Source organism: Grosmannia clavigera (genome assembly GCF_000143105.1).
Source record: "Grosmannia clavigera kw1407 unplaced genomic scaffold GCSC_113, whole genome shotgun sequence".
Classification (NCBI taxonomy): domain Eukaryota; kingdom Fungi; phylum Ascomycota; class Sordariomycetes; order Ophiostomatales; family Ophiostomataceae; genus Leptographium; species Leptographium clavigerum.
Window position 1 is genome coordinate 2,167,067 of NW_014040831.1, and position 17,973 is coordinate 2,185,039.

The 17,973-nt window shown below is 55.0% G+C and overlaps 6 protein-coding genes across 6 annotated transcripts; 4 read left to right on the forward strand and 2 right to left on the reverse strand.

Annotated features, from left to right (window-relative positions):
- Nucleotides 1-18: 18 nt before the first annotated feature.
- Nucleotides 19-679, reverse strand: CMQ_4044 (37S ribosomal protein s12; the record flags this gene model as incomplete). Its single annotated transcript, XM_014319982.1, has 3 exons — nt 19-93; nt 145-438; nt 497-679. The coding sequence occupies 3 exons, from the start codon at nt 677-679 to the stop codon at nt 19-21; spliced, it is 552 nt and encodes a 183-aa protein (XP_014175457.1).
- A 704-nt stretch (nt 680-1,383) lies between these two features.
- On the forward strand, nt 1,384-2,705 carry CMQ_3456 (acyl-CoA dehydrogenase; the record flags this gene model as incomplete). The annotated part of the gene is made up of 3 exons (XM_014319394.1): nt 1,384-2,213; nt 2,281-2,601; nt 2,660-2,705. 3 exons carry the CDS (start codon nt 1,384-1,386, stop codon nt 2,703-2,705), a joined length of 1,197 nt encoding a protein of 398 aa, XP_014174869.1.
- Nucleotides 2,706-5,076: 2,371 nt separating this feature from the next.
- On the forward strand, nt 5,077-7,650 carry CMQ_3320 (topoisomerase 2 associated protein; the record flags this gene model as incomplete). Its single annotated transcript, XM_014319258.1, has 2 exons — nt 5,077-7,301; nt 7,362-7,650. The coding sequence occupies 2 exons, from the start codon at nt 5,077-5,079 to the stop codon at nt 7,648-7,650; spliced, it is 2,514 nt and encodes an 837-aa protein (XP_014174733.1).
- A 686-nt stretch (nt 7,651-8,336) lies between these two features.
- CMQ_4152 (sulfite reductase beta subunit) lies at nt 8,337-9,860 on the reverse strand (the record flags this gene model as incomplete). Its single annotated transcript, XM_014320090.1, has 2 exons — nt 8,337-9,196; nt 9,290-9,860. The coding sequence occupies 2 exons, from the start codon at nt 9,858-9,860 to the stop codon at nt 8,337-8,339; spliced, it is 1,431 nt and encodes a 476-aa protein (XP_014175565.1).
- A 1,640-nt stretch (nt 9,861-11,500) lies between these two features.
- Nucleotides 11,501-14,781, forward strand: CMQ_3672 (uncharacterized protein; the record flags this gene model as incomplete). Its single annotated transcript, XM_014319610.1, has 4 exons — nt 11,501-11,756; nt 11,811-13,507; nt 13,574-13,649; nt 13,718-14,781. The coding sequence occupies 4 exons, from the start codon at nt 11,501-11,503 to the stop codon at nt 14,779-14,781; spliced, it is 3,093 nt and encodes a 1,030-aa protein (XP_014175085.1).
- Nucleotides 14,782-16,151: 1,370 nt separating this feature from the next.
- On the forward strand, nt 16,152-17,924 carry CMQ_3528 (plasma membrane protein; the record flags this gene model as incomplete). Its single annotated transcript, XM_014319466.1, has 5 exons — nt 16,152-16,371; nt 16,425-16,481; nt 16,537-16,616; nt 16,678-17,034; nt 17,235-17,924. 5 exons carry the CDS (start codon nt 16,152-16,154, stop codon nt 17,922-17,924), a joined length of 1,404 nt encoding a protein of 467 aa, XP_014174941.1.
- Nucleotides 17,925-17,973: the final 49 nt, after the last annotated feature.

Below are 17,973 nucleotides of genomic sequence, written 5' to 3' on the forward strand. Positions count from 1 at the left end.
CCGTTGTTTTTGGTCCGTCTAGCCCACCGAGGCTGTCTTGGGCTTCTTTGTACCGTACTTGCTCCGGCTTGTCATACGGTGCGACACACCACCCTTCGTCTGTCAGTAACGCTGTCGTAAAGCACATATTGAGGGTTCACGTACCAAATCCAGAGCGCCACGAATCAAGTGGTAACGCACACCAGGACAATCTTGACTGCGACCTCCTCGAACTAGCACTACACTGTGCTGCTGGATGTTGTGGCCTTCGCCGGGAATGTATGCCGTGATCATGCGGCCGTTGGATAGCCGTACACGTGCGGTTTTGCGCTCGCCCGAGTTCGGCTTCTTGGGCCGAGTGATGCCGACCTTAAGGCATACGCCTTTCATCATTGGCGCCTGCTTTTCCGACAGTGCCGGCGACACGGCGTGACGCGCCCGTTGTGGTTTCCGGCAGCCCTGCATTGTCAGATACCGTGAAATGCCTTGCAATTGGCCATGATGCGGGTGGCCATACCCTTAAAACTTGGTTCAGTGTTGCGTTCGGAGCGGGTGTGGCAGAAAACGCGCGCTGGATGGCGAATCCGACCGACAGGGTTGGGCGGGACATCGCAGGCACGGCCGCCTCAAGTCGCTGGAATGGAATAGGTGCAGGCCGCAGGACCAGCCGCATGAGCGGCGACACCAGGCTTCGTTGCATGGCGGCGGTGGCGAGCTGCTCCGGTGGTTGGTTTCAAAATGCCTCTGCATATCCGAGAAGCTCTAAAAATTTGAAAGACCCAAAGACGGGATCACGTGAATCCCGGCAGCCACCCGTACTTCGTTCCGGAACAAGAATTCTGCGAATCCCCCACAACTCGGCAGTGGCACCGCCAAGACTTCTACCCCGGCGAATCTGTTAGACGTGGGGTCCGACTTTCACAAGGGCAATGGATACCCTCGGTTCAAGCTGGGTCAAACTTACTAGTAATTCTAGCCGCGGGGCCGTAAGCTGTACTCTGTACTCATTCCGTTTTCTTTTTTTCATAATCTTCTTGCGACTAGTTTTGGTTCCTGTTCATACCCTTTTCTATTCCTCTTTATCACGTCGCCCTTGATCGAACCGGTTCAATTGCCAAAAAGACCGGAACGCGCCTTGCTTTTCTGCACATATTTTGCCTGTTCGCAGAGCAATTAGACATGTCTTCGTTCGCAAGAGCTTTTCGTCCAGCCCTTCGAAAGGGCCATGTGTCCCTTAGTTCTAAGCTATTAAATGCTACTCCCCGGAGGGTGCCAGCATGGAGCGTTTGCCCCCGAACGTAAGTCCCAGCCGTGCTTTGTCAATTCCGCCATTATGATTTGGACATTGGCATGTGATATTGACGCCTGCGATGCACACTTTCTAGCAATGCTCGCCAATTCTCAATGACAACCCCACGGCGCACCGATGAAGTAGAGATGCCACCACTACCGATTACGTCCTTGACGGATATCGAGGCATCCATGCAGGAAGCGGTGTCCAAGTTTGCCAGCGAGATCGTGTTGCCGAAGGCCCGCGAAATGGATGAGGCCGAGGCCATGGATCCGGAAATTGTGGAGCGGCTGTTTGAGCAGGGCCTCATGGGGATCGAGATTCCAGAGGAGTATGGTGGCTCAGGCATGAATTTCACATCTGCCATTGTGGCAATTGAGGAGTTGGCTCGCGCAGATCCCAGCGTCAGTGTTTTGGTGGACGTACACAACACCTTGGTCAACACCGTATTCATCAAATACGCCAGCCCAGCCCTCAAGAAGCGGATTCTGCCCAAGCTGGCCACCGAATCGGTCGGCTCATTCTGTCTGTCGGAACCCGTATCGGGGTCTGACGCCTTCGCTCTGGCTACGCGGGCCACGGAGTCTGAGTCGGGCTTCCGGATCTCTGGGTCCAAGATGTGGATCACTAACAGCATGGAGGCTGATGTATTTGTGGTCTTTGCCAACCTCGACCCGGCAAAGGGCTACCGTGGCATCACCGCCTTCCTAGTCGAGAAGGGCACCAAGGGCTTCTCGATTGCCAAGAAGGAAAAGAAGTTGGGCATCCGTGCGAGCAGCACATGCGTCATCAACTTTGACGACGTCGATATTCCCAAAGAGAACCTGCTTGGAGAGCGCGGTCACGGTTACAAATACGCCATTGGGCTGCTGAACGAGGGCCGCATCGGTATTGCCGCCCAGATGACCGGCCTGGCCTTGGGTGCCTGGGAAAATGCTGTCAAGTGGGTGTCCTTTTTTGGTCTAATCCACTAGAATAATGGCCCCAGTAAAGACTGATCAAATGCATAGGTACTGCTGGAACGACCGGAAACAGTTTGGTCAGTTGATCGGCGAGTTCCAAGGCATGCAACACCAGTTTGCACAGTCTTATGTCGAGATTGCAGCTGCTCGAGCACTGGTCTATAACGCGTCACGAAAGAAGGAGGCTGGCGAAGACTTTGTCAAGGATGCTGCCATGGCCAAGCTGTACGCGTCGCAAGTAGCTGGCCGCGTAAGTAGTCTGGCTGTGGAGTGGATGGGTGGCATGGGCTTCGTCCGCGAGGGTCTCGCGGAGAAGTACTTCCGCGACAGCAAGATTGGCGCCATTTACGAAGGCACCAGCAACATTCAGTAAGGCTTGCCTCATTCAACATCCTTGAGAAATACTGGTAGCTAACGTCAACCACAGACTAAACACGATTGCCAAGTTGCTTCAGAAGGAGTATACCAACTGAGTACAATACCACCTAGAATATGTGCAATCTCCATAATTCTATAGTACTTAGTCCAGACAGACTTTCACGACTCACTATTGAGCCGAGAATCGATTAGTTTTGATCGAGGATTTGTTTCCGGGGAAGAGAAATTGGAGAAGCAGCTATACACTGAATAGAAACAATCAAACCTCGCAGGTGGACTGCGCACAAAAGCTTGTTAGGTACAGCAGCAACTAACTTTGGAGTATCTGCCGATGGCCACATACGTATTATACGGAAGTTATAAGAAATAAGGTACTTTTATACAAGCACCGAGAAATCTATTGTTTTGTTAGTTTCCCATCAAATGCATCTGTGACTAGACTTCCCTTCGTTTGCATCGCCGTTATATAAACCTTTATATGCCTCTGTTACATCTTCTAGGCCCTTGGTCGAGGTAGGCGCCAAATTTGTCTTGTTTCTAGTCTGTGCGTGAATGCTAATCAATGTACATGTCACATTTGGTCATAAGCCATTAGTCACGTACGTAGAGGCCCACTCCATTAATCATGACAACCCAGACTATCACAGCGTTGGAATCATAAAATCCGATTCGTCCAAGTTTAAAGATGTCAAAATAGTCGCCTAGGTTAAAATTCGGAGCAACAGTTCCTCTTTCAATATCTAATTACTTGGTTTGAGACTCAGGTCGGACTATAGACAGGCAGCCGACGATTGATTGTTTTATATCGTATCGTACTCGTACATCTCGTTAAAGCTTACCGTTTCTGTCAATACGACTACTGGTAAGTAGACCCCCAAAGAAGTATGTTATGTAGAAGAGTGCCAGCGTTTTGGCGGCATGAGGGGGCTTATGAAGCGGCTGTAAGACTTCAATCGAGTTATACGCTTGCTAGCCGGAACGACTGCTTAATTCACACCTGGAGAGATTGCTACAACAAATGTACGAAGTGATGCTGAAAAGATCACAAGAAGATCGCAGGAAAGACTGCCCAAAGGGGCTTGCTCCTAGTGTTGCTATTATACCGATTATGCGGTGTTGCTTGCGATTGGTTATGCTTAGGATCCAGTGGTTTTGATTGCCGAGTTGGCACGGCGATAAACCATTCCCTTGTGAGTGAAGGGACAGCCTGATCCCGGAGAGGTGGATGGCGCGGTCCAAGCCGGAAGTCACTCGTAGATAATAAGACGATGTTTTGTAGATCCTGCAAGGCTAGAAAGAGACCCCAGTCAGCTTGTCGTCGGTCAGCCAGCCCTCCTGGAGCTCAACACCTTTGAGATTGTAGTGGTTAATGACGGAATCTGTGAAGACAAAGTACGGTCCGACTGGCCCTAGTGATTAGTATTTGCTCAAAAAGTACTTTCTACTGTCTTACAATACGGGATAATGCATCGCCGGCCATATGTACGAATGTGTACTCCGTACAGTATTCCCAATCTACTGACCAAAGTAGGCGAGCCTTAGAGTGTATACATGGAATTCGCTTTGGCGGAGATGGTGACTTTTTACCCCGTAATTGGACAGGTGTTTGACTGGTGTAAGTGAGGCAGCAGCCGATGCAACCGCTGCAGCAACTATATTATACAGACAACTGAGCAGGCCGTATTGCGATAGGAACATTATCCTACGATCGGGTCTTGTCTTCGTACATGCCATGGGAGATTTGCAAAAAAACTGCTAAGAAGGTTAGAATTTCTGCGGCCCTTACAGTGGGCTCCGCGACACCGTCTGTATGTAGTTACATATAACCGCCTCGGCAGATCAAGATTAGGTTTAGGACTTGTTGACGCCAAAGCCGATTAGTCATCTACTTGCACATTGTGTCATTTTTTGTTCAGCAAAACGATAAGATCACGTGAAGATCTCTTCCAGGCAAGATTGTAACTGGCTTGTGAACTTGAGCAAAACCCACAGTTTGGTCCCCATTTGCGCAAGTTGGAACGTTTCTCACCCACCACCAAAGCACGGAAATCACAGTCTCCCCCGCGAGGAACGGCTTCCTTTTGCGCAACTTGCCAGAAATCAAGGCTCGCTTCTCGTCAGGAATTCACTCTGTCTCGTTGTTCTTTCCATCCTCCATTCTGCTAGTTTGCATTCTGTTGCTTCCCCGCAATTTTTTTCCTCTGTTCGCGTTTGTTTTAATTTGGACACAGCACTGCCTGCTCGCAACTGCTTCTCAAGCTCGGTCCCCGAGTCAGACATCCTAGTTTGCCGGAACTCTCTAGCACCATGGTTATACTTGAGACTATTGCTACAGCTCAGCTCTATTCTGCATAGCGGTAAGAATTTGCCGTATGCCCTTACGTCAGTCCCCACGCTTATCATGACTACGTTCAGGTATTTGATCATACCCGTTTCTTTCTTCTCGGCTCCAAGGAATACGTCAAAATGTCATTTTTCGGTTTCGATCCTACGCGGCACAACGCTTCCGCGCCGGGCTTCTCCCAGATTAATGACCCGTTTGCGGGACTCTCTAATGCTGGTGTCGTTGCCGACGAAGCCCTCGATTTCGACGAATACGACGGCCTTGGCGACAACCTCGAGGAAACCGGTGATGCCTTCAACGATGACACGTTTGGTGATGGCGCAAACGACGCCGGGCCAAGCATCTCGTCCAAAGTAGGCAGCGACTTCGACTTCTTCGGCCAGACGGCTAAAGTAGCCGATGCCATAGAAGAAGAGCATGCTCGCTTCCACCGTCTACAGCCGATGGCGAAAGCTGCCGCAAGTCATGAAAGGGCTGCACCCCAAAACAACCAGGGCTATGCTTTCTTCGCGCCATCTTCTTCTAGGCCTGCTCGGTCTGGCTATGAGAAGTACAAGGAGCCGGAACCAGAGATGGAGGTTGATGCTGCCCTGTGGGGAGTAGCCCCGAAAAAGCCTGCTTTGTCTTCATCGTTTGGTCAAGATCCCAAGGCTGCCGCACCTGGCGGCCGTAAAATAATGAGTTTGGAGGAGGTTGAGGCCGCCATGCGTGCAAAGTCGAAGCCTGCAGTATCTCAGCCCCAGGACTACCAACAGCAGGTGCTTTCTTCTGTGGCACCTGCTCAGCCGACGGACTACGGGTATGCTGTCCTCCCAGAATTTGCGGCGCTGGGAGATGCCAGCCAGCGACAGGGACACCCGATCTCCATCTTGCAACGTCCTCAGTCGCAGCAGATGACTCCCGCAACAGCTCAGGCCTCCAGCCCGGCTCAAATCCCACTTCAATATCAACCTACTGCATTTCACCAGGCTCCCGGCCCGGTCCAGCCAACGCAGATTCTTCAGAACCCTGACCGGCTCTCTGGAGGAGAGAACTTTGGTCTTCAGGGCTATCCTACTCATCAACGCCAACAAAGTTCGCATTCTGGACCTGGACACATCATCACGCACCCATCGCAAGTGGCGAACCTCTCTGACGAGGAAAAGGCAGCGTACTTGGAGCAGGAGGCCAAGCGGGCAAAGCGAAACCACAAGATATTTATCTTGTCGAAGGACAATGGTTTGATGACGCCCCAGGACAAGAGCTTTGTGACCAGAATTCAACTCCAGCAACTGGTGTCTGCAACGGGCAACCCCAATGAGCACGGCACCGACGAAGCTCTGAGGGAGGATTTTTACTATCAGGTCCTGAGCCACATTCGTGGCAGCAGTCGCCAGCACCCTAGCCAGCCTCTAAATAACTTCGCCCAGACTTATCTCTTTCAAACGGGCAGCCGAATGAACTCGCGCAGGTTTCTCAACCGTGAGCGTGGAGCTGAGAATCACATGCAGCGCATGGAGCAGCAGGTACAGCGGGCTGTCGAGGCCGCGAAGAACAGGCCAAAAAACAAGCAGCTGGTTATCGAGGGGTCGCTAGGCAAGATCTCTTTCAGCAATGCCAAGACGCCCAAGCCACTGTTGAACATCAAGCGTGAAGAGAACGGCAGTGCGGCGGGAAGCCCTGACGTGAACCACCGTCCTGTCAGTGCGCATAAGCAGTCTCCCACTAGCACTGGCGCCCGTGCCGTGGATCGGAAGTCGGTTTTGAGCAGCATTGAGAAGGTGTACATGACGTTGATGCAGCTGGAGGACCACGGCCGCAAGATGCCGCCACCGGTGTCGGACCCGAACGACATTGACCTGATGCAACGCCAGCTTGAGTGGTCGGAGACGGCCCAGCACCTGAGCGCCCAGCTTTGGCGTGAGCTCAAGGTGCACGAGCCGATTGGAGAGTTTCCTGTCCACCCGTTCATTGCGTTCCTGTCTATTCCCAAGGGCAAGAAGGCGATCCCCCGCGTGTTTCAGCATCTGTCACATGAGCTCCGGGCGACGGTGTTGACAATGATTGTGGTGCACCTGGATCAGCTCGACATTGTTCGCCAGGCGCAGGTTAACAACGATGTTCAGCTGAATGCTGCGCTCCGCGAAAGCATTGATCTGTTTATGCGAACTGTCATGAACACCCTCTTTGGCTTCATGAACGATCTCCCGCTGGATCTTGTCACAGGCGTCCTGGGCCTTATCACCAACCTCAAAGTAGACGTGATTGCAAAGTCGCGCGTCGGTACCTCCGTTCTGACTATGATCCTTAGCCGCGCCGAGATTCTGAAGCAGAGTGGCGCTGGTACCTCTCAACAATGGCAGACTTGGTAAGACCCCCCCCTTTGCACATCGCCTCCAACTTTTGCATCATACTGACATGATTATAGGGAAATTGCATACACCAACTTCTTTAACGTCCTAGAGCCAATTCTCCCTTATATTTTCCCGGGAACGGTTTCCTCTGGCGAGGACATGTATGTGTGGCAGCTTCTGGCAGCTCTTGGTATCGGTGCAAACCCGGACCAGCAGCAGCGCCTCGTGCTGTCTGTCAAGGACCGGGTCATGGACACGGTCGCCGTGGCAAAGACGCTGCCGGTCGATCTGTCGACGCAACGTCTGCAGAATGTGAACCTCTTCATGCGGTCCATTGGGCTGGACGTGGAGCTTCTGCAATGAGAGCGGATATGAAGTGCGTGCACCATTTTTCAGATGCAAACAAACACAAAGAATGGAAAAAGAAACCCGAAAAAAAATCAAAACGACCTAGTCAAGACGAGACACCCAAAAAAACAGGAAGGGGGAGCAAGGATTTGAAACTGTTGTTCGAGCGAAAGATACGGCAAAAGGCAGCTATGTACTGCATGCGATCATATCACGACCAGTCCCTGGTGACTGCCAAAGGGATTACCATGATTTCCCGTGGAACCTGGATTATTTCTGTTCTTTTTCAAAGAAAAATCCGAAACAACGAAAGGGGCAGAGCCTCCACCATACACAGAGCGTTTTTTATTGACTCTGGTTGGATAAATGATGTGGGGAGAAGGGGGGGTGGGAGGAAAGAAATTCATGTTAGATGGTTTGGGATTTGGCTTTGATGAGAAACCGCCGATTGAGAATCGCAAAGCAATGAACCATGTCGAGAGTCAAGGAGGCAAAAAATCGGCTGTAGCTGTAATGCCAAAGGAAGAACGAGAAATAAAGAATATGTCTGGGCGGAAAGACGCAGAATGCGTGAAGACGCCATTGCACTGAAGTAAACCCCGATTGAAAAATACTTGCCTAATGTATGTTGGTTCGACTGTTCATATCCATCCCTAGCCACCGTTCCAACGCCAGCAAATGCAACAAGCATCAAATCCAGCCTAGTCGATGTCCATTGCCGAGCCGCGACCTGGCCCGGTCTGTCTTGTTCTGCCTCCACGTCCACGAGATGGTGGCAGAGTGGCGGAAGGCCGTCCTCTCCGCGCGATTGGAGCAGGTCCGTCCGCAACTGAGAGCTCTTGCTTGACGGCGGCCGAGCTGACAGCCTCAGCCGAACTGGCAGCATTGCCCTCGAGTCTCTGCTTGGCTTTAGCCTTGTTTTTGGCCTTAAGCCTGGCTGTCTGTCGAGCGACCTCTGCTGCGGCGGCAGCTGCTTCCGAGCTGTCGTCGGCTGGCTTCTGGATTCCGCTGATGGCCTGCAGCAGGTCGTTCTCCTGCCAGGCCGTCCGCAGCGAGGGCACCTTTGCGACGAGCGGCTTGTCGTCGGCTGTGTCGGTCGCGCTGAGGATGTCTGTGCTCTTCTCCTTGTCGTCGTCGTCGGCGCCGGCCGTCGCTCCCGTCGACGAGGCAGCCGAGCTGGCAGCCGCAGAAGCAGAAGCAGAAGCAGCAGCAGCAGTCTCGCGCAGAAATAGCGTCTGGTTGTACACGTCCCACGAGTTCTCGTCGTCGTCGCCGACGTAGGTCAATCGCGTCCAGTTTTCCATCTGCACGGCCCGCAGCCGATCGGCCATGGTCTCAGTGACGACCTCGTCGCCGTCAGCGCCAGCGCTCTTGATAGTCATGTGGATGGCACGAGCTACGGGACCGCCTGCCGGGCCGCCGGCGCCACGGCCGCCAGCACCGCCGTCAGCTCCGGCAGAGTCGCGATGTTTCTGGCGGTCGAGGTCCGCCTCGGCGTCGATGTGATGCAGCTGCGGGCGAAGATGAACCAGCGAGTTGACGGGTGTCAGGTGGAGGTTTCCTGTAGATGTTAGAGGGAGAGAGGAAGGGAAAGGAAGGGAAAAAAAAAAAAAAAAAGAGAAAGGCAAATAAGCAATCGACCAGCCCAACGTACCGCCATCAAACACGCCAATCATCCAGCGGGCTTCGGCTGTCCGTGTCGGCGGACACATGCCACCGAGCGTCTGCAACCGGAGGACACGGTCTTGACGAATGGCCTCTGACCAGTCCAGCGACCCGTAGTGTCCATCACCGCCACCGGCCGCTGTGGTCGACACTGAGCGCCCGCCAGCCGTTCCTGCTCCAGCCAGCGCCCGCCCCCGAGCGCCCTGCACGCCGCCGACGCCAAAGCCGCCGGCCAGGCCGTGGCTGCCGCCAGCCTTGGCCTTGGTCGAGCTGGCCAGGGCGCCGCCCCAAGCCATGCCTTTGGTGCGGTCGTAGGCGTTGTTGTAGTCGAGCGGAATGTCGATCTCAACCATGCCGGAGGCCTGCTTCACGCGCAGCTCGGTCGGGGACAGTCCGGAGCTCGTCAGCGGAGAGGTCTTGTCGACCCTGTTGGGGTACTGCAGCACCAGCAGCTTCTGGTGGGCCGGCAGCTGTGGCTTGAGAAAGACGTTGTAGCGAGCGACAACGGGGTCACTGTCGGTCGCGGTAGCGCCCGCTGCATCCACCGTGGCTGTGGCCATGTCTAGAAAGAATCCGAGCGTGTGCTGCCTCTTGTCCAGTCGGAGGGCGTGAGCAGTCAGGTCGAGCTTTGCGGTGGTGTAAAATTTCACGTTCTGATAAGCGCATTATCGGCATGCATTTATGGCTTAAGGCAAGGTAAAGTGGGGCTTTGCCACCTGGGCATCGCCATGTCCAAGAGCCAGGCTGAAATAACTGTTCAAGGTTCCTTCTCCATGTTTTTGGTTTGTTTTTTAGGATGATATCCAATTCTTTAAGTCTATAATGGCTAGGAATATGTTCGCTGGAAAACACCGATAGCTCACATCCACCAGTGCATGGCACAAATGGCAAAACATCAATATTGGCTGGTCGTCACCGACCCAACTACGGAGTACCAATGTGACAGTTGCTGGCTCATCTTAGGAGAGCGGACGGGATCCCGAGGTTTCCGTACTTCGCCTTGAGCTGTACTAAATGTTCTTCTTTGGGAAGGCCCCGTGTAGGACGGTATTATGTAGCTTATGGGTAATCCGGGAAATATGTCCCTAAAGTCGTTCCAGCATTTAAAATATCCGAGCAAGGGCCACTACATACGTAAGTACGATACGGTAATAATATGCTCCGTACTCCGTACTCCGTATGGAGTACAGATTTGCCATCTCATTTAGACAAGATCGCCCACAATAGCGCCTCCCCAGACAAACCCATGCCAGCAAGCAGCCACGGACTTGCCTCTCGCACCATCCATAGTGCCAGTTATAAGATGGATACATATGGCGGATAGGACTGCCAAGATACGTTGTCCATTACACATGGCAACATTGAAGATAGGCTGAAAGGATGATGCTGTCAAAGGCTCGCAAGGACTTGCACCCGCCAACAGATAGACTTGTTCGTTCATCCGCGCGCCGTTATGCGTGGGGCCTGCTATACAGTACCTCTGCAGGTCAATTTCCTTCGAGAACACTTGCAAAGGCGCCATCAAGTAGTGCTAGCCTAGTTGGGGAATACGACTGTTGTACGGAGTATTTTAGCTCGGTTTGGAGACCGACGCCTAGACCCTCACCAGCCATTTCTGGCTAATGCTACTTCACCATATTAATATTGCGGCCTCAGACGTCGGGAGTTGACCTTCTTAGAGCAGAGGGGCTATACTGGTGCCCCTTTCTGAAAAAACAATGCTAATTGCATGATTCGCTCCTTCCAGAAAGGGAAACGGAAGACCTGACCGATTTGGCCAGAAAAGACGAGTCCGAAAACGCAGGAACACCCCGCGAGTGCCCGCAACGGCATGCTCTGACGCGGTCGAACGATTGGCTTCTGTGTCTCTCGCAAACTCACCAAACTAGATCAAGCCTGTATTGCCATTCAGGCCGGCCTTCTCCCCACTCACACTTGTGTGCTATTGCAATTATTTGACTCCCCCGTCCCCACCGGTTTACGACATAGATTGCATCCTAGAACTGGGGAAGATGAGAGTGATGCAGATACAGAGCAAATAGACCTGCGGGTCACAGGGCACCTCTTTCCATCCTGCTGGAGCTCCTTTCCCCCGAGCCTCGTTCTACTCCGTACAACATCTATCAAGCAGCAGACGACTGTGGATGCACAGCTGCGAATCCGCACGTCGCCCGGTCCCCCAAATCGCGCATACGCAACGATGGGTGTCGATGCCGACGAGCTCATCTTCCGCCCGTTTCGGGAGGTAGCGGAACGTGGCAACGAGGCCGTAGCCAACATCGGCGAGGCAGGCGACGATCTCAATGGAGACGCAGCCGGCGCCAACAGCCTCCTCGCCAAGGCTGGACGGGCTCTGGTAAAAGAGGGCGAGCGGGCAATGAAACGGCTGCAGCCTGTCTGGGACGGCCAGGCGGAAAAGTATGGCAACGCCTTCAAGGAAGCGATGTTGCAACAGGGTGGGTATTTTTAGTCTCCTTCACACGTTCTGGCCCACGTGCTGATATGCCCAGACGACATCGAGAAGAAGAGGCTGCAGCTGGAGGACCTGTTGTACGACTTTGAAGACTACATCGAGCCCGACACGTTTGATGGCGACCGGTTTGCTGCCGTGCAGGCAGCCACGCGCTCGCTGGCTTTAGACGTCATCAACCACGCCAAGCGCATCAAGCTGGAGTCGCCCCGACGAGAGAGCACGGCCTCGCAGCTGGCCGCTGCAGCTGCGGCCACCATTGCGTCGACCCGGGGAATGACGTTTCCACCACTGCCACCGTTACCCCCGGTGCCATCAATGCCACCGATGCCGCGATCCTCGCTAACGACGACGATGCATCCCCGCGCGCTCACGTCTATTCCCATTTTTACACCCACATCACCTGTAGCCGACTTGGCAGCCGCCCTGGGCGACGAGGACACCATCCCTGACTGCGATGCGCCCCATATCAACTACAGTGGCTCCAGCAGGCTCGAGAGCCTGCTGGATCTTCGGCGCCGAAACACGCGAGGCTCCACGACGACATCCAGCTCTCGCGGCTTCGAAGACCGCTTCGTCGGCGACGATGCCTTTAGCAGTAACGACGCAGTGCGCATCACCCCAAGCAGGCCTACAATCATCGATGCTACATCTCACCCATCGCCGCCTCAGCCTCTATCCTCTACCACGTCACCGCTGCTATCTTCGGCTGCCATCCCGCGCACCTCCGCTTGGGTGCGCAACCATCAGGCCTCCATCACGGGACGCGCGCGCTCCAGCGTGCGAGGCAAGACGTCGCGCGAGACTATGGCTACGGAATACAGCAACAACGAGAGTCCGTTGATGCTGTCGCGATTCAGCTCGCTGACTGTTTCCGGGGCCGCCTCTGTCTTTGACCACGGCCTGGGAAGCCCGGGCGGGATGACCGACTCGCGCACCTCCTACATGCCCTCAACTGCCAACAGCTACACGTCTGGGTCTCCCATCATGGTCTCGCCAAGCTGCGTACCGGCTCTGCCACCCGCGACCGATCCCCGCGATCCGCGCAACGCCCTACACATGACGTCTGTCACCCTCCCACCACCCTTCGTCTCCCCTAGCCTGCCTCCTATCCGGTCGGTCCCGTCGGCCGAGTCTGTCCAGTCAGTTGTGTCGTCGCCCGCGCTCTCAGGCCGAGCTGAGCGGAACATCTTGTCTTCCACCAGTGTGTTGCCATCTCCAGCGCTGTCCCCTCTGATGCCTTCCCAGAGCATACAGGACTTCATTCGGTTCGACCCATCACCCTTGATGCCGCCAATCAGCCTTCCAATGTCACACCAGCTGGCGCCACAGCAGGAAGAGGTGCGGGATGGAGAATACTGGACTGGCTCATTTCATCGTCCGTACCAGCAGCCGGATCAGACGCCGGGTCAGTTATTGCAGTCGTCGGCCATGAGCGTACCGGCACCGCTCAGTCTGCTGCCGGCTACACTGCCGTCGGCCCCCTCAGACAGCCACTATGACAACGGCTTGATGTTGGCGGAAGAGAGCTCGAACGCCGGGTTGCATGGCGGATCGGAGGCTGACACAGGAACGAGCCTGGATTTTCCGATAACGCGCGGGTTTGTGCGTGAACCAGATTGCAGCATCGGGCCCAGTAGTAGCTTCGTCAAGCTGGGCGGATTTTGCCAGGGCGCCGAGTCGTTCCGGCTGGGCGGACACTGGCAGGGAATCAAGCAGCAGGGTGGCTATGTTGCAGTACGCGATTCGTCTTGTTTCGATGCCTGTGAGTGTGGCTTGACTGACATGCAATAGAACAAGCAGACAACCATCGGCCGCTGCGTCGACTGTGGCTATGCCCACAACTACGAGGAGGTTCGGCTCGATATGGAGAAGAAGCGTGTGTATCTACCGTTTTTATGCCCTCCTGACTGTCTCTGCTGCAGCCGACGCTGACCTGACATTCAGCCGAGGCCACATTCACCAAGGCGGGAGGGGTGCGTTTTCGTCTGCGCCTGCTCTACAAGTCACACCTCAGCAACCATCTGGCGTCGCAGCGCCAGGCTGAGAGCAACTATGCATGCGTGTTTTGCGTACAGGCTGGCGCTACGGTGCGAGAGGGCGATGCCACCGTCTTCACGACGCCCGACCATCTGTTACTGCACCTGGCCCGCCACCCACAGCCTTTGCCAGCCGTGCCTGGCATCAGTGTTGTGTATGGCGAGATGGCTGAGCCGGATTCGGAGCTGGCCAACGATTTCGACCTGCACCTGGTGCGGTCACCCATGCCTATACCAGTACCCCCGACGGTCGGTCAAGCAGCTGTGGCTACGGCAGTGTGCGACCACATGCAGCGGTACGGGTCGAAGAAGCTGATGCGGCCGCCTAGATATACCGAGGACATGCTGCACTTTCTGGCAGGCGCACGCATCGTCGGGCTCATGTTTCCAGAGGCGTGGGAAGGCAAGTGGTGTTTGGGCTGGCACGACGGCTTCGTGGGCGCCTTTGCAGCCAAGGCCGTGCAGATTGAGCCGCCACGGAAGAGCGAGATCCCGATGGAGAGCAGTAGCGGGATGAAGGTGACGGCGAGGTGGAAGTGGAAGCCCAAGGCAGCACCAGGCAGTACAAGAGGTGGACACGAAGGGAAAGGCGGCAAGAGCGGGAGGCGAGGGAACGACAGCGATGACGAGGGCGTGAACGAAGATGACGATGGCGCCAATAGTGACGCTGCCTCTGTCTGGCTCCACTTTGACAAGGGCGAGACGATCTTTAACGTCAAGTGCCTGTACGCGGACTACTGGTGTTGGGCCGGCACCGACAGCAAGGGCCGCTACGGTGTTTTTCCACAGTCACATATCCTAACGGAGACGCTGCAGCAGGAGATGTTGGCGCCGCAGCCGACCAAAACTGGCTGGTCGGCCAAGAGCTTCTTCAGCAAGGGGGGGGCTATCGGCAGCACGCGACGGCCCGTGAGCAGCAGCGCTTCATCGTCACTAACCAGCAACAGCATGGGCCAGACTCGGCGGTCTTGAGAGCAGTGCGGGATGCTGCGCCGAGAAGCATGTGAAATGCGGGATTCAAATATTGGGTTCGGCCGGAATCTGTAGTGGTTGCGACCTTGGCAATTTTCTCAGCCACGCCGCGACCGGGAACGGTCCCCCAAGTGGGCAGTCGCAGCAATACTAATTTCCCGACCCGGCTGTTGATCGCTTTCAATAGTCCCCAAAAAGGGTCGCGGTCCGGTAGTATTGAGCTCCATTTCAGAGCGGTAAAAATAGCTGGATGTTGTGCGATTTTGCATCAGCTCGCTGTGATGCCTTGGACAGCGCGCAGTAGCGCGACCGAGAGAGATCGACATTGAAAGAAAAAGAAAGGGAAGGGGAAAAAGAGAAGAGGGCAAAGGGCTGAGGTAACAATCGGTTGGCATAGTTGGTCCACAATTTGACGATTTCGTTCCAAAGACAGCTCGCACTTGCTCCTCTTTGTCCAAGTGTCGCGAGGTATTTGCATTGTTCAAGGCGATGCAGCGCATTGACATCCCAGCGAACCAGCCCTATTCCGAGTTGAGGCAAGCTTAGGGAGCCGTTGGAACCCCTGTACACGGGGTTTGAGTATTGAGCAACGCAAGTGGTCTTTCTTATTTTGAGGAGGTTGCACCCCTTGTGTCAGGGGATGTCGAATAACTCTAATACGAGGGCATTGTGACTGCTCGGATGTAAGAACTCAGAGGTGGGAAAGATAAGGCAAGAAGGAGGGACGAGAGTCGTAAAAGAAAGAAGGAAAGGAGAGGCGAGAAGGCAGAAAGAGGTTGAAGGGAGCGGGCGAGTTCCGACGAAGTGGACAGCAGCCAGCCAGCTGAGCACCCTGTTGCCTGCCAGCTCCTCTTCTGTTACGATGCCGTCCGTAGTGCACATCATGAGCAGATCGGCCGAGATGGGGGAGGGGACAATGTGGCCACCACGTTTTTCCTGCGCGAGATTGCCCGGGAGGGGATATCTCGCCGTGCCACGCGCCAACTTAATTGGTGCGCGTTTTGCAAATCCAAGCAGTGGAGCGTGGCACGGGTACTGGGTTAGTCTGAAGATAGAGTGTGGTACTAGTCCAGAGTCCGGCCGGCATCGAGGCTCTGCTGATTCTTGTGACAAACGTCCCGACAGAGGGATGCGCCAGACACCACTATTGCTGTCCAAACCATAGTTCTGGCAGGATGAAACGGAGCCTGGATCCAACCGAAGGTGTCCGGGCTCCGTTGCATTGCAGCACCGCCTACTGTCGTTCTTTTCTCTATCTCTGTTGTGTCTTTCTTGTCCTGACCAGAGGATAGTTTTTTTCCTTTTCTTACTTTCTTTCCAAACAACACAACATCCAGGCAATAACCTGAAACGGCAGTGTGTTTTATTCGATGATTTTCAAAGGCGGCCTGCCCGAGTGGCGTCCATACGGCAACTCGCTGCTCTCGGTGACGCCCGAGGAGATCAGCAAATTCGACCTGTCGGACAAGTCGTCGCTGACGGGCGTCGTGATTGCGGTGCCGGCAACCTGCATCTCGCTCATCACCGTGATCGTGTCGCTGCGGCTGCTGCTGCGACGACACACCATCGGCCGTCTCTTGGTGGACGACTGTGAGTGAGCCATGAGAAAAGACAGCGGCAGCTCGACGTGCTGACACTCACAGACCTGATCGTGCTCGCGTCCGTCTTCACGATCGTCGTGTGTTCCTCCGTGCTTGCCGGTAAGACAGGCCGATTCATTGTGCAAGGGACCACCCATGCTGACAGCCGTTGCAGCCTCCCAGTATGGTCTCGGAAAGCACATCTGGAACCTGGACTTTGTCACCATCATCCCGCACCTGAAGAGATGCATCCGGGTATGTACAGATGGAATTCGTTCGGTCGGACAGCCGACAGCGACAGCTGACACTCTTCCAGTTCATGTTCGTGGCCAACGTCTTTTACGCCCTGGCCATCTGCTTCACCAAACTCTCAATCGTGTCGTCGTACGTCTACATCTTTGATCCGCACGGCCGGCTCAAGGTGCTCATGTACGGGACGGCAACCGTGAGCACCGGCCTCGGCATCGCAGCGCTGCCGGCCACCATCTTCGAATGCCTACCCGTGCACGCGGCCTGGGACGTGACCTATGTCGGCGCCAAATGCTACACCTTTGTCGACTTTCTGTACGCCAGCACGGCCATCAGCGTGGTCACCGACATCATGCTCTGCGTCATACCGATCCCGCTCCTCTGGCGGCTACAGCTGCCATTGCGCCAGAAGCTGCTCATCTCGGTGCTCTTTTTTCTGGGCGGATTGTAGGTTTCTTTTTTTTTTTTTTTTTTTTTCCTTTCCCCTTTCCCCTTTTCCCTTTTCCCTTTTCCTTCTTTTGTTTCAATCTTTTTTCCTCTTCCCTCCTCCTTTATGCACCCGCTGACGTTACAGCGCCTGTGTCGCTGCCATCGTCCGGTTGGCCTACCTGCATCTGCTGTCAGACCCGGTCGACGTCACACGTGAGATGCCCTCTCTTCATCCGCACACCACACTTCACACCTGCTGACCCAACAGACGACCTCGTCTCGTCCGTCATGTGGACCATTGCCGAGTGCACCATCGGCATCGTCTGCGTGTCGCTGCCGCCGCTACGCTTGCTCATCGTCCGTGTCATGCCGGACCTGTTCCACCTCCACAGCAGCCAGTCCAGCCGGCCGACCGAGGAACAGTTGCCGCGAGACCAATCATTGAGCTCGAGCCGGATGCGCAGACTGAAATTCAGCCGGCTCGGCCGGTCCGATCGGTCCGACCGATCCGCCCACAGACAGTGGTCGCAGAAGACGGTCGACGTGGTCATGCTGTCGTCGGTGTCGTCGCAGCCGTCACAGCTGCCCCAGCCGTCGTGGATGCCACGGACGCCACCCAATAATGCCTTTATCCTGCCGCGCCACCAGAGCCTCGGCATTGGGGATATAGGCATGTCCGTGATGATCAGCGCCGGCCCCGACACCTATCACGACCGAGGCTGGGACCGAGACCGCGCCCGATCCACGACCTTGGCTACTACCGCCACCGACAGCACGCTCGTCGGCTCTCCCAAGGTCTCGTCCATGCTGACAACGGCTGACGGAAAGGCACGACAGTCGCTCGGCTCCCTGCACGACTCAGAGGTCCCGTTGAGCTTGGGGTGAGACAGCTGTACCCGAACCTGTTCCGCTCCCTGTTTGTGCATACTTTTAT